Source organism: Leptonotus elevatus, chromosome 5 (genome assembly GCF_054856555.1).
Source record: "Leptonotus elevatus isolate MCC_2025b chromosome 5, RoL_Lele_1.0, whole genome shotgun sequence".
In the NCBI taxonomy this organism is placed as follows: Eukaryota; Metazoa; Chordata; class Actinopteri; order Syngnathiformes; family Syngnathidae; genus Leptonotus; species Leptonotus elevatus.
Genome location: NC_141243.1, coordinates 26,605,426 through 26,621,627, shown reverse-complemented (window position 1 = coordinate 26,621,627; position 16,202 = coordinate 26,605,426). Strand labels below are relative to the sequence as shown.

Genomic DNA, 16,202 nt, shown 5'->3' with positions numbered 1-16,202 from the left:
CCATGGTTGTATGGGACTTTTTTTGTCTCTTAAAATAAAAAACAATTTAATGTAATCATTAATTGCTTCACTTGGTGAATATTTATTGAATTTAATACAATTTGTGTTTGATTTATTACAGCAATTCCAGACTCCATGTTTGGTCTCCTGACCAACTCTCGCGCCTCCAAAGCCTTGAAGGCCTTGACTGAGATCCATGTAGCCTTTCTGCCCTATGAATCTCAAGTAAGAAAGTGTGTTTTATCAGCTTGTTATTACCTGATCAAGGTTAAATCACGATGGCGATTATATTTTCATTAAAGCTGCATTAAGCAAGTTTAAATGTTAAAATTACAGATTTTTACACATCTATATACAGAAGCAATGCCTTAATGTGTAGAGAAAGCCCTAACGTGTTTACAACAACTGCGTCGATAAGCCTATAAAACAATCGTGTGCGCTCCTATCTCCGGGTAGAGTTTCCAATTCTTTTTTTCTTCACTTCCGCATTGTTTTAAAAAAAAATGTTTTGCGTGATTTGAATGTATTGTTGGAATGCTCAAAAAATAAGAAGTGTTGACCCTGAGACACTTGGAATAAACAACACAACTGCAAGTTTTTACATTGATGGAACTCTGGTACTCTGTCACAGTGGCCTCTTGCCAGAGGACTTTCTGTTCGCTCGTGCTTGTATAGGCCTGCGCGGCTCATGTCAGGGAGGCTGCATTTACACTTTAGTCCAGAGGTGGCAAGCGTGTGTAAAAAGTTTCAAACTTGATTAATGCAGCTTTAATATTTGTGTGTATTTAGTGAACCTATTCTATATGATTGGATGTTTTGGTGTTTGGCCAGAATAGCAAATAACTACCCAACCAATGTCTGTTTACAGAGGCAATTAAATTATTATTACAGATCTAAATGACAGATCTTGCGATTTCAGGCTAACAAGCATTTGTGGCCATTTACAGCAGTGGACCGCAACCTTTTTTTGTGCTAGGAACCCATTTCACATAAATGTTCACACAATATATATATTTTTTTCCACTCTTTCTCTCTCTTCTTTGTGCCACTTTGAGTCAGTTGAGTGACAGTCATAGTTAGTCTTTATCTTCAAGTTCCAAGCAAGTCAAGTTACTGTGACAGAAATCAAATAAATCAAGATGAGTCCCCACTAAATTGCAAGCAAGTCGTACAATCTTTTTTATCCGCAATATGCATTTACGCATTAGCCATTATGCACTCAGTATCTGTACTTGCGTTAGTTAGCTGCACCAAGACACAAACATAACATATGTTTACCCTGAGTATGCTGAATCCAAAAATAGGGCCCTATTTTCATTCTCGCAAGCCAAGTGCAAAGTGCAGTCTAACTGTGTGAATGGGTGAGTTTTCTTTCTTTTGTGGGTGGTGCTCGAAAGGGGGCATTTGTGCCATTGTGCTCAGTTTTGGGATAGAATATAGACGAGACCGGAGACTTATTTACATTGAAATCAAGGCGCCATCGCGGAAGCAAACTGACTCGCATGGGCTCGGAGAGATAAGATTGGCGCCCGCATAGCGCATTTATACAGACAAACTTGCATGATGTCGGACGCGCATGTGACATGGAAATTTTGAGACTGCGTGCATCCAAATGTGACACCCCACCCCTGCTCTCACCATATATGACAGGCGTGGTCAGGGGGGTTCTATTAAAGGTAGGGTCCGAAGCATTTCCCTCAAAAATAAACATTGGATGTATACAAATGAAATCCATCTCAATCAACACCTCTGGGCGTCTGTTAAAGTGTGGTGGTAATTTTGTCATCAATCCCCCCTCCCACTGCTTGTATTCTGGCCTTTTGGCAAGCTGAAAGTTAAACTGTGCATGTGCTCAGTGCCAGTTTGTCGAAGCCGTTGAGGCATACTAAATGAATGAAATGAATTGAAGTCCTTTATTCGCATTCAAATGGGTTTTAACTATGCCATATAATTGTCAAATATTGGATACATAAAGGTAAACACACTGGGTAAGCCTTTTAAGAAACACAGCCTTTTAAGAAACACAGGTAAGTGCCACACAGAATGTTAGCCTGCTAATTTAACGACATGCCATGTTTACAAAGTACAACGGAAATGCTTCAGTCTCTATCTTTAAAATATTTTTTAAATGATTATGTTAATAGTTCGTTCCGGGGTGTTTAAACTTTTTGCAAAGAGGGCCAGATTTGGAGAGTGAAAAATGTGTGGGGTCGACCATTTAGCTGTAGCCTGATATTCTTTTTTACATGGAACACCATGTAAACACATTTGAGCAAATAAGTTTGCCTTTCATATTTACTTTTTTTATTTAAGTTTCAAGATTCTTAAACATGTTTTTGGGTTCATTTGAAACATATCACTGGCAATGAAATGTTCACTGAACTTTTAGATTTAAAAACAGGGAAATAATTAACAGTATTCACCAGTAAAAATATATATATATTTCAAACATGAAACATCACCACTGACAATTAAATGTTCTCTGAACCTTTTAATTCAATAACATGGAAATGTAAAAAATTAATTAATAAATGAATAATAACAATAATAATCATATTCACAGTGCAGAGTTCATTTGTACATTTGAAACATGGCATATCGTTGAAAATAAATGTTCACTAAAAAGATGTAAAACCGGGAAATAAGTCATCTTATTGAGAATGACTTGAAGCCTTGCTTAATGAACCTTTTTGTGAACCAATTGGATGGTTGGTTAAACCATGTTTCCCTTTGGTGCAGGTCTTCTCCCTGGGTAAAGTAGATGCCTTTCAGGACTTCTACAGCCCCTTCAAAGCTGATGTGAAGAACAACATGCTTGAGGGTTGCGCTGAACAGCTTGCCACCCTCTGTGCTACTCTCAAAGAATATCCTGGAATCCGATACAGAGGGTGAGACCAAAAATAATACTTCATTCAGCCATTGGTTAAAAAAAATAAAAATAATTACAAGCAGTAAAACCATATATTATGTTGTGGTCAGAGGTTTCCATACATTCATCATGGGGATACAAAGTATAATTTCTGGGGATTTAATTGAATGGTTCTTTGAACGTTGGAATAATTATAAAAACATACTCTGTTCATCTTCAATTATTCTAAAACAAACAAGACCTAAGTTCACAAGTTTGAATTTATTTTTCGTTTTTTCTAATCTACAGAGGATCACAATTACACATACAGTGTCAAATGTAATGTACTGAGACAGTCCAGGTTGTCGTCCGTCTCTCGCCCAAAGTCCCAACTGAAGATAAACGATGTAGGAAATGGACGGATGGGCATACATCTAAAAATAAATGTCCTTTGTCCAACTCTTATTGGAGTGGTTTGCAGTAGAGTGTGTTAGGCGAAGAAGTGTAATAGTAATACTGACGCAAATGCATAACAGTCACAACACAAAATGTCTAAGAGCAGAGTAAGGACAGTGCCATGAAAAAGTATTGCCCCTTCTAAAATTCTTCTGTTTTTTCCCCCACTTTAAGATGATCAAACAAATACAAGATAAGCCAGATAACCTAAGTAATCAGACAATGCAGTTGTTAAAGGGAAAGTCAATCCGGAAAAAAATCAATCTTTACAATAATATGCTCCATGCGCCCTCACGAGTCTTAACATGGCATAAAACAGACAAAATGGGAGGCAGTGAGAAGATTTTTTTTTGCTGCCTGTAAACATTGTTGAAATGCCAGAAACAAAAGTTAACACGACATATTGTCTACTCAACAATGCTGTTTTGGATTTTTTGAGTGAGCTAAGAGGTACTTGGAGCCAGTCACAAGAAGGAGTCATGCCATATCACCAGTGTTGTCACAGATTACTTGAAAAAATAATGTGATTACTGATTACTCCTAAAAAAGCAATCTAGTTACTTTATTTATATATATATATATATATATATATATATATATATATATATATATATATATATATGATTACTTTGTTGTCAAAGTAACTAAGTTACTTAAAAACAACTTAGTCACTGTAGAACTGCTGGCTGTCTCCTTACCTGTCGACTTTGCTTCAAGTTGTATCGCGCTGTGCTTTGATAACAACTGTTTCCTCAAATTGGATGTAGAGTTTTTAGCTTTTGAGCCAGCGCAAAGTTTGCAACGCACTGAGGTTTTTTTTGTCATCTTTACTGGACAAAAATGCAAAGTAATGGCTGTATTTCCAATGAGCAAATGCACCCGTTTGTGGAGTTCCTCCTGCTTCTTCCATTGTTTACGTCGTGACGGTATTGTTTTGGCTAGACTCCGAGCACTCACTCATGTTGGTACACGTGACCCGGCGTTGCGTTTTCCGCTGAGAAAACGTGACATGCGGTGTAACGTCACTCCCAAATGCAAGAGAAACATTTTCTCGAAATTCTCTTCTAAATGGACAACAAAATTTTGCATTCAACATACATTATGAGGTAATAAAAAATAGTAACGTACAGCCACTTAGGAAAGTAACTTTTATCAGATTACTGGTTTGGAAAAATTAACGTGTTAGATTGCTTATTATTGAAAGAAAGTAATCAGATTACAATAACAGTGACAACACTGTTTTTATCCATCTCACGGGGCGGGCATTTTGCTACTGTCAATTGACAATGACATCACAGTTCCTCGGGGCAGTTAAAATCCAATCACGGGTCAGCTTCAGAAAACAGGTGTGCCACGATTGGTCGTTCGGTGACGGGAGCATCGTTACATTCAGTTACTTCACAAGAGCATTCATCCTCCTTGTCTTATTGTTTATCATACACTTATAGTCACAATTGTTTATTGCTTATAACTGTTTTATAACTTGGGGGGGATACAGCATTAGAACATATTGTGCTTATAAGTTGTCCTGTAAAATTGTACTGTAAGCATTTTGGTTTTTTTTGTGTGCGTTTCAGAGAGTACAAAGACTGTGCTGATCTAGCCCAAATGCTACAAGACAAGCTGGATGGCTACAAAGCTGATGACCCCAGCATGGGGGAGGTGGGAGATGTTGATGCACAAAAAAAAGGCACCAATAAAATCAATATATAAAGAAATGTCAAAATACCCACATTTATTACTGATTTGACTTGTAGAAAAAGTAATTTAAATTAATAACCTTTTTGTTGATATGCTACAATGTATGCTGAAATGTGTCCCTCTCCTTACAGATCAATCTGTTGTTAATCCTAATCCTTTGTGCACTGCTTCAAAAAAGAATGCTGTGACAGTCACTATGTCTTTCTGTCTTGCAATTGTTATGAGGATACGTATTTTAAACAGCACATTTGATACATTACTAGTAATACATGCACATACAGTACATACAATGTATTATTTGTATACTCCCCAGGGATCTGCAAAATTCAGAATTTCAGACTTCAATTCAATTCAATGGAGGAATTTGAATTGACTCCACCCCACAGGATGCTGAATTGAATTTGAATCAAAGGAAGTTGAAATGAATTCAGTGAAATTCATAGAACCTCAATCTCATCCAGGGCTGGGGAATCCAGGTCCGTCTAGAATATAATAACCTTGCCAAAGATTGACATTAGCCACAAGTGCTTCTACTCAACAGGTAAAGACGAGTTCATTTTACTGTCATCTGAGAAGAACCATCTGTTGCAGGGCTTTTACTTTCTGGACCTGGATTCCCCAACCCTGTTCTCATCACATATAAGTGAAAATGAGACAATGGGGTAATAATCTCTGAAAAATCGCGATATAGCGAGGTACAACCCAAGATAACCTTTTTGTTGATATGCTACAAAAAAAAACGCAATGTATGAATTTTGGACCCAAATACAAATCCGGGACAAGTTAACCACGAAGTAGCAAGGGACCACTGTATAATAATATTTGTATTAGGGTTTACACGACCAGGATTTTTGGGCTGATCACCGATTTTATCAGAAGATGGAGCAATATATCGATTTTTAAAAAACGTTTAGATTTACTCTCCAGTCGACTGCCGCCATTCATGGTTGATAGGGACTGGCCTGGACCACGAATAGCGGACACCCCCCCCCCCCCGTATAATTATATATATTGACGTCAATGAAATGTGTGGGGGGGGGAAACATTTTCAAAAATTGCTGAAAACATTAAATATGTCTTTTCGTGGAGCCGATCAAACAATCTGGCAAATTAAGATATTACATCCCATCATGGATCTCGCATTAATGCTAAATATAGTCAAATCCCAATCCATCTGATCAGATCGATGTAAAGCAGTCCTTAAAGGGGGCGGGCTGTCCTGGGGCCTCACGGTGCAATTCTAGTGTGTGGCTTCAGGGAATCTGTTTTATTTTTCTTATTCTCAAAATGCACAAGAAATGTTAGCTCCTCTACAGAAGTGTATTTACAGCAATTATATAGACAAATTATACTAGCAGCAGAAATGAGTGGGGGGGGGGGGACTTCTTCCTGGGAGAGTGTAACAAAAAAATTATTGAAATTCGAATTCAAGAAGTGAGCTGGAATTTAGGGATCATTTTCGATTCAATTCTAAATTTTGCAAAGCCTTGATAGTCAGATATTTGGAGTGCAGACATGGTTCTGTAAAATGATTGGTGATGTTGTTTTAATATGATTTTACTCTTACAAATTAAACTAAATCCTTGTATAATGTTAGAGTATTTTGTTTGTGGGCTGGATTCTTCCAGGGACCGGATAAGTGCCGTAGTCAACTTATCATCTTGGACCGAGGATTTGATCCTGTGTCACCTCTTCTACATGAGCTCACTCTGCAGGCAATGGCCTATGATCTGCTAGGCATTGAAAATGATGTCTACAGGTACACAGCCTCACATGGTCATGCATGGCCACATACACACATACATGGATTCAGTCCCTTGTATTCAGCCCCTTCTGTGTGATACTTGAAACTGAACACACCCATAATGCCACACAATTGAGGCCAAATTGAGCCTTGGTTCATCAGATCTCAGAATTTTGTTTGGCCAAGCACATGGCTTTCATGTATGTATCAGCTATTTTTAACCTTACGAGTCTACGATAGTCTGCCCAGGATCAAAACATGCAGCAGAAATACGCAGTTTGGTGATGAGGGAATTGGTCATGGTGTTTTTTTGGTCACATGTGCAATGTACAGCAAAATGGTTCTCTACATGTTAAGGTGTTTATTTATTTGTCTAATGTACAGTAAAAACACAACAGTAGCAATGAGCAATGAAACTCATACTTAAACCATTCCTGGGGTCCATTTCACAAAGCAGTTTTAGTGAGAACCCTGAGTCTGTTAACCCTGAAATGTGGGAAACTCTGCGTTTTCCGTTGCAGAAAGGGAGGTAACTGAAACCAGAGAAAAAGAGGTAACTCTAGCCTGTTTCATAAAACGAGGTAACTTAAACTCTCGGTCAGTTACCGTAGTAACAGAGTCTATGAACCCAACCTGGTCGGTAGCAGGTTTATCACAATGAACCTCGAGTTTCTCTCTCTCTCCGCCTCCTTTCAGCCACACGCGACAATTATTATTATATTAATTATTATTTAATTTCCTCATTCATTCAGTCAGCTGGCGAGTTGTGGCGTAACATAGTTCTGCCATCTGTTATTAAAAAACAAAACAAAAAACAGTTAGTAGGCCGATATTAAAAGTCCACTTTTTTTCACGAACATGGCATGTCCTTTTGACAAATGATCTTGTTTATGAAGGTGCACTCTAAAAAAAGAATTGTTAAACCAAATTAAGATCACAAGATTACCTATTTTTTCTAAAGATATGTTCAAATTCGCCATATGATCGCATTAAGATTTCCAGTCTTTTAAAATGCAATTTTAACATGCATCTGCCTAATAAAATTAAACACTTGTAAGTATTGATGGGCGAGTACCAATACCAGGTATCTGTGTCAATACCAGCCTTATTTTAAGGTTCTTTAATGTTTAGGCAATGTTGTTTTTTGAACATTTTTTTTGAGTATGATTTAATTTCAATATTTTTCAATACATTCAAATGTAATCATCACACATAACACTTTTATTTTCCTACATTAAAGCAGTGTTAATGTTTGTTGTAGTGGCCTAAAATAATAAATACTATTTTATTTTAGGAATAAATCCTCTACCTCATTTTTAAGAACACTCAGCTCCACTATGTTATTGTATTCTGATGCTGGTCCAAATTGTGGTACAGTGACATTTTTTTTTATTATTTTTTTGTCTGTATACAGGTAGTTACCCCTATATATTTTTCAAATAATTTTAATACATATAATAACAATTACGCTTTGTCATGATTACTGCATTACAACAGCAGTTGCAATTCTAATTCCATTAAGACGACAATCAATGACAGTTACGTTACGTAAATCTGTGTTTATAAATCAGAGTTGGGGAACTATGTGCACTCGACGACACAAGAAAATAAAATGAAAATGGTTCCAAAACAGTTCATGACCACATACCTGTGGATGTTCTACCTTCATGCTCCTCATTCCTCCGCGATCCTGGCTGACTTATCGCTCGTAAAATCATCTGATTATCCTTCTTTTAGAGTCTTTAGTTTAAAAAAAAGTTTGTGTATTCCTCGTCTGGTCAAAGTCAGGGGATGTTGCCAAGCCATTAGGATTTGACAAGGCGTCCTGGACGGGCTAAATGGTTGTCTGCCATATCATCCTTCGTTTCCCCTCGCAACTTTCGAGCGAGCCCATTGGGTAATTCAAAGTTGTTTTATGTGACTCAGGGCAATATAGTTATGTTTTGGAGCAGAAAATGACACAATATTCCCGTTTTCATCCCTCCTAAGGTAGCAACAGAGTGACTTGTTTGCTAATACTCGCGATTCGCGTCATTGGCTTGGAGCGATGTTGTCAATGAACTGTAACCTTGATGTTGATATTTGAGAACGTTGTGTTGTCTGTTTGCAAAAAAAGAAAATAAGAACTGTAATCAATCACATGAGTCACTGTCCGCATCGAGGATTGTGGGATTACTGTATGCAAATAGCATATGGCCATGTTTTTTCCCCCCCTCCTCGTCATTGGCGACCTGGCGAACGGGCAGCGCGCACCTTGTAAATTGTACCAGCAACATAAAATTGATTTATAACATTTTGACCGGGCCATCGTCCGGTTCAAGCTATTTTTAGACCGATTCATCAGTCCGTGTGCCGGTGCACTCGCATCGTTCAAATCAAAACCGGATTTCCGGTTCAAATCGATTTTTTGTTACACCCCTAATAGTCAAGCAAGTTTTGTCCATATGATACTTCAATTTGTAAATGTAACACCTTCTCTTATGAAACACTGTATTTTTTTAATACCCATTGTGTGTGTTCTTTTCTCATTGTATATATTTCTGTGTCAGTTTTGAGACCAGTGGCATGGGGGAGACTAGGACAAAAGACGTATTACTGGATGAGGATGATGACCTGTGGTTGAATCTGAGACATAAACACATTGCTGAAGTTTCAACGTGAGTGCTTGTACTGCTTACGCCCATGTTCTTTCTGACGTGGTCCTGTGCAACATTCTTATGGGAACAAACAACAACCTCAAACTTAACAGCACTTGGATTTTTGAAGTGTACAAAATGCTTATTTTTGTATTTCTGAACTGATATTCTACCATCATTTACATTGTCTTTGTCTTCCTTGCATAGGGCTGTGACTCGCTCTTTGAAAGAATTTTCTGCCAGCAAAAAAATGAACACAGGCGAAAAGGTAGAGGAAAAACATCCACATTACTCTAAACAATGTTTCTTGGCATTAGACTGTACTGCAGTATATTTTATTCACACGCACAAACGTGAAAGAATATAATGAGATAGTAAGTAATTGGTACACAATGTGGCTGGAAGAGTTTCAATGAACTTTTGGTAGGCCAGTGTGCCAACGGCATAGATGAAATAATATCTTATTTAAACTATAAGGTCTAAAGTCACTGTCTGGGTTGAATTGCATGTACTCCTCTGTGGTTATGTGGTCAATACAGTCAATATTGCTTCCTCTTGGAGTTCAAAAACATGTAGGTTCATCAGGTTCATACTACATAACAATTGGGGCCATATATATATATGTATGTATATGTATATATATATATGTATGTATATGTATATATATATATATATATATATATATATATATATATATATATATATATATATACACATATGTATATATATGTGTGTATGTTTGTATGTATGTATTGAATTTTTATTTTATTTTATCATCACCACTTATTACTGTCACCATTGTCTTTCAGACCACAATGAAGGAACTGTCTCAGATGCTGAAAAAAATGCCTCAGTATCAAAAGGAACTAAGTAAAGTAAGAGCAGTAAATGCATTCTTGTGGAAAGTGTTCACGTTTGCTCGTAATTTGTTAGTACCTACAATAAGAGATAATACATTGTTATACATTTCAATGTGCAAATGTTTGTAACTACTGTATATTGCTCTCACACACAAAACTCATCTACTTGAATAATGTTTTTTCTTGTCAGTATTCCACCCATCTTCACCTGGCTGAAGATTGTATGAACCGTTACCAGGGGACTGTTGACAAGCTCTGCCGTGTCGAACAGGTAATTAAGACCGCTTCTTCCACACATTTTAATGACATGGATGTTCAGATGTGACCAGAATTAAGAGCAGAGGACAATGGACATTTCACTGTGGTACATTAAGTCTATAACAAGACAACAATGCCAAACCGACAGATTACATTTATATTCTTTAAAGAGCTAATTTCCATGGAACTTTTGCACTGGTGCTAGATCATACAATATTGAATTATATTTATAATTAGGTTACGTAATTACGACAGGCCCTCTGAGTGCAACCAATGTGGCCTGCAAAGAAAAGCTTTACTTGCTTGTTTTCAAGGAAGCAACCTTGCCAGGCTTGCCTGAATAATCGGACCTCTTTCTTCCTTTCTGAAAGGACCTTGCGATGGGCACTGATGCAGAGGGTGAGAAGATAAAAGATCCCATGAGGCTTATTGTACCAATCTTACTGGATACAAATGTCAGCATCTCTGACAAGATTCGCATCATTCTGCTTTACATCTTTCTCAAGAATGGTCAGATATCTCTCCTTACTGTGTTTTATTTCTATATTAATGTCATATTACATAATCTGAATCTGAGACATACGTCAACCAATGAAATGCACAACTTTTATAATGTATATTTGGTACGCTTTTTGTGCATTTTTTTTGGTGCTGATATTCTATCACAACCATCAATGGAGACTGCAAATTTCTTTGTGAGTGAGCTAACTTTTGAATTCAGCAGGGGCTCAAATAATTATTTCCACCATCGTACATATTCATATATACTATAGAAAGTTTGGACCTCTTGTGATACTTAGTCATTTTCAGATTTTCTCCCACCAACAAATATACATCACTGTATATTTGTGAATGTCTACTCTTGTACAATATGCATCTCTTATCGACTGTGCATATGCATGTGCGTGTGCGTGTGTGTGCGTGCGTGTGTCTCAGGTGTGACCGAAGAAAACTTATGTAAATTGCTCCAACATGCCAACATCCCACCAGAGGACAGTGACATAATTTCCAACATGGCACACATGGGTGTGCCCATCGTCTCTGAGGTAAGCCGTGTTCTAAAATCCTAAAGTTAAGTGTGAAACAGGTGATCCTCATGTATTTTACTTTTAAGAGCCCTGGCTATTGCAGGCATAGTTTAACTCATTCACTGCCAGCCATCCAACCATCCATCCATTTTCTTAACCGCCTGTCCACACAAAGGTTGCGGGGGGCGCTGGAGCCTATCCCAGCTGGCTTCGGGCAGTAGGCGGGGTACTCACTGAACCGGTTGCCAGCCAATCGCAGGGCACACAGAGATGAACAAACAACCATCCACACTCAAAATCACACCTATGGACAATTTGGAGTGTTCAATTAACCTGCCATGCATGTCTTTGGAATGTGGGAGGAAACCGAAGTACCCGGAGAAAACCCACGCAAGCACAGGGAGAACATGCAAACTCCGAAGCACGGACTCGATCCCACGTCCTCTGCACTGGGAGGCAGATGTGCTAACCAGTCAGTCACCGTGCCGCCCACTGCCAGCCATTTTAGAACAATTTCAAAATTTCCAATACCTACGCGATATTATGTTCTGTAGTTATATATAAACTAGAGCTGTCAAACGATAACATTTCTTAATCGGATTAATCACATCTTCGAATTTTGATTAATCACGATTAATTACTTAATAAAAAAAAGCATTTTTTATCCCCAAAAAATTCCCGCCAAATTTGAAGAGCACTGGTTGTATGTTCATTCTTTTGACATGTTATGTTATGAGGACATCTTCAAAAAAAAAAGATCCACTGAACACGCCCATCCTCCTCTTTTTCTAATCAGTTAATTACTTGCATAATTTAAAATGGAAACAAATGGATGTAATTATGTTTATTGCTAACACAACCTGTGCTACCTTAAATGTAGCCATCCGCTGTCACGCTAAAGGATAATCTAAAGTCAAAATTAAAAGTGCGCGTTCATTTATGATTAATGCGGTAGTTTTTGGTGATTATTTAATCAGTTAACACTTTAACTTTGACAGCACTAATATAAACCGAATCTGCCAAATGACATAATAGACTCTCTCCTTTCTGCCTTAGATAGTAGTATAGTATAGTATAAAGTATAGTATAGTTAGTTAGTATAAAAAAGAGAGAGAGCAATGATGATGACATGTTGAATCGGTAAGATTACCGAATGAGTTCTCTCAGAAAAGAAAAGAAGAAAAAAAAAGATAAATGTATGTTGCACAAAATGCAGCCATTACTCCCATAGACTCTCAGCAAACTGTTTATTTCATATAAAATGGGGCAATAATGTCATCTACTGGTGGTAAACTTGTTTTCAAGTATGACATTTACAGTGGAAGATAATCAGATTCTCCCCCATCTAGACCCACTGAAAAAAATGGAATTGCCAAGTATACTTGTCAAAGGCAGTAAACATATCTAAATATAAATGTGTGATTAAAGCTTTTGCAACAGCAACTGTGCTTGGATTTTTTTCTTAAATCCTTCAGAGACTGAGTATATTTAGAGCAGCCTTGCAAAAGGAAGTAAATGTATGCAGAGGTAAATGGGGTAGATGCCACGGACTTCGGTAAGTCACACATCCACGCCGTTTCCGCCCACTGCTGCGACACACAGGCCACATACCAACATTCGCACCCCCACCCATGCCCCCCCAACCACTCACTCCCGCCGATGGGCGCATGGGAAGGGGGGGCCCACTTTGCCTTTTCGGGCTGGCCCCATGGGTACAGGGGTACAGGCCCGGCCACCAGACGCTCACCTTCAAGCCTCACCGAGTCGCCGCACAGCGAAGAAAAGCGTAAAAAGAGAAGGGATGTTCTCAGCTTTCCCATTGAAAATGTGTTTTGGACCATTTTCAGGCATTTCGAAATGAGTGAATTAAAAAAAAGTTAATCAATTTGAACATAAAATATATTGTCTTTGTAGTGTATTCAATTGAATATAGGATGAAAAGGATTTCCAAATCATTGTATTCTATATTTATTTATATTTTACACAACACAACTTTATTGGAATTGTTGTTTGTAGTAAAAATCATCAATCTATAGTTCTGACTGTTACGAATTGAAGTTGAATGATTCAAATACATATGACATGATATGATATATGACATGATTTATGATATGATATGATATGATATATGATACAGATGAATTATTCCATTGCAGGCCTCTGCCAAGAAAATCAAAAAGCCTGACCGTAAGGAGCGAATCAGTGAGCATACCTACCAACTCTCAAGATGGACTCCTCTCGTCAAGGATCTCATTGAGGTGCGCCATTCAGTATATGATTCTGTTCTAAAATATATATATCTATATAAAATATACAGTAAAGAACTAGCTCTTCAACCCTTAGAGGCATAAGTGGGGTCAAAAAAGACCCCAAGGCTTGCTTGTTTTTTTGCATTAAGTTTAGTTAAGTTTACATTTTTATTGCTTAATCTTTCATGTATTCGTCAGATAAGTTGTCTTTGGCTATGTTCACACTGCAGGGCGTGATGCCCAAATTCGGATTTTTTGTTAAATCCGATCTTTTTATGGACTGTTCTCATTACAAAAAGAAATGCGGCTTGAACGCAACGCGCCCTTGATGCGACTCGCATGCACAAAGAGCACACGTCGAGTGACGTACACCCAAACCAACGTCACGTTGTAATGTTCACGAATTAACTCGACTCCCAGCCTTTTACCGCCAGCCAAGCCGCCGAGGCAAGCGACCTTTATGAGTGCCATATGCAAATTTAGCTGTGCCAACGTGCGCTACTGATTGGTGGGCTGGTGGACTCCTTTCGCAGACGTGTTAGGAGTTGGATTCATGTGTCTTGCCTGCAAAAATTATGCAAAAAAAATACTATAAAGGGTCAGTCAAAGGTGAATCTTGCGGATATAGAGCAGGCGGTTGCAAGCAGCATTTCAATTGAACAGCCATGATGATGTGAAGTGTTTTTTATGCAAACATATACTTTAATTATATTTTGCATGAACAAAGAATAAAGTCTGCTAAGATCAAGATGCTTACACGAAGATCTTGTTTTCCTACAGGACGCCATTGAGGATAAACTTGACATCAAGCAGTACCCATACATTTCCCAGAGACAAGCATCAGCGAAAGCAAGTGCTCCATCAAGGTTAGTAGTAGTCACAGTATTCGATAGTTCTATTCATTGCTTATGGTGCATTTGAACAAATGTCTAATATATATTAGGAATTATTATTATTTTCTTTTACCCATAACAAGGGATGTCCTAATCACACTTTTTGGCCCCCGAGAACATTTTCAGTAGTGTGTATGAGGATGTTTCAGTTGTAACAAATGTAAGCGATGAGAGCCTTTCAGTATTGCGTGTGAATGCATTTCAGTTGTCTTTTAGAGCAAAATAAAGTTCAGTAATGTTTACTGTGTAATATATATACTATATAATATACTATATAAGACTGGCCCAAGGGTGTTTCAGTAGCAAATGTAAGCGATGAGCCTGAATTATGTCCCTAATGGCTCCTCATACTTCCAGTCATTTCTGGACTACAAGGCGCACCTGACTAAAAGCTGCGCTAGCTAAATTTGGGGAATACTGGAGTTTGTTACACATTTAAGCCGCACCCGACTGTAAGCCGCACTTGTTTTAATGTTACCACACTGGGTTCCTGCTAATTTCTTTGCCATAATGAGGCCGCAAATTGTCTCGCTCTCGTTGTGTCTCTCATAATGTATTTGGACTCACTTGGTTTGTTTTGCTCTGCCTGACGCTCTCGCAGGGTCGAATGCAAATGAAAAAAGTAGCGGCTTGTAGTCCAGAAATAACTGTATTTAGGATGTTCTCATCGTTTGTGTTTGCTTGTTCTGAAAAAGTCAAACACAAGGCACCATTCTGCCTCTGCCTGCAGGAGTGTGAAACAGAGGCATATGTGCCTGTATGAGTGTGTGCGTGTGAGCCTGCCGCTCTGTACTGTCATTTACTACATCACTACTAAATAAACAAAAACCTTGAAACATAACATTGTGTAACATTGAACTAAGCTATTACTGTTCTATTTGGCAAGATATTTACACATCTGGATTATTTTGTCACTTTCTTTTTCACCCGATATGGGATCAACTGAAAATCATATGATTGGCCCCGATTTCTGATCACGTGATCGGATCTGGACATCACTACTGATAACTGCTTTGTTTGATCCCTAGAATGAGATTCAGAAGAGTTTATACTTTATACTAAGGATGAAAAATCCTATTTTTATATCAACACACAAAAAAAAATCATTGATTCAGTCAAAATTCCTCAATGACTGGATTTTGTCATATTTAGGCTTGTATTTGCTAAGAAAAGAACATTCTTACATACAGCACAGTATTTCCTGTAGTAGCCTAGTAGTTCAATCTGTAGGCACTTTGTTTTGGCACCATCCACGCTTTCTTTTCTGCACGTGTGTGTGGTCTGTTTATTTTTGGTGTGATGTAATGCATGCAATATAAACATAAATAGAAATGTATGTCATGTTGTTTTTCATTTGTTTTATTTAGTAGTGCCCGCTATGGAAACTGGCACAAAAACCGAGGCCCCACAGAGGTGAAGACTGGCCCAAGGGTTATTGTCTTCATTATTGGAGGCATGACCTATAGTGAGATGCGCTGTGTGTATGAGGTCACGCAAGCCAATGGCAAATGGGAGGCCCTGATTGGTAC

At 38.0% G+C, this 16,202-nt stretch overlaps 1 protein-coding gene across 6 annotated transcripts in view; it reads left to right on the top strand.

Moving 5' to 3' along the window:
• Positions 1–16,202, top strand: part of stxbp1b (syntaxin binding protein 1b) — a 29,519-nt gene that overhangs the window by 10,520 nt on the left and 2,797 nt on the right. For 5 of the 6 annotated variants that reach the window (XR_015094839.1, XR_015094838.1, XM_086076104.1 and 2 more), the window contains exons 6-18: positions 122–225; positions 2,740–2,888; positions 4,882–4,966; positions 6,634–6,764; positions 9,299–9,406; positions 9,593–9,653; positions 10,195–10,260; positions 10,436–10,516; positions 10,875–11,013; positions 11,440–11,549; positions 13,688–13,789; positions 14,561–14,646; positions 16,041–16,198. Coding sequence is in view for 4 of the 6 variants with exons in the window: in XM_086076104.1 (XP_085932230.1) it covers positions 122–225; positions 2,740–2,888; positions 4,882–4,966; positions 6,634–6,764; positions 9,299–9,406; positions 9,593–9,653; positions 10,195–10,260; positions 10,436–10,516; positions 10,875–11,013; positions 11,440–11,549; positions 13,688–13,789; positions 14,561–14,646; positions 16,041–16,198 (1,380 nt within the window). In the remaining 2 variants the exon portion in view is untranslated. The remainder of the gene's footprint in view (positions 1–121; positions 226–2,739; positions 2,889–4,881; positions 4,967–6,633; positions 6,765–9,298; positions 9,407–9,592; positions 9,654–10,194; positions 10,261–10,435; positions 10,517–10,874; positions 11,014–11,439; positions 11,550–13,687; positions 13,790–14,560; positions 14,647–16,040; positions 16,199–16,202) is intronic. The other variant, XM_086076105.1, reaches the window with a different exon arrangement.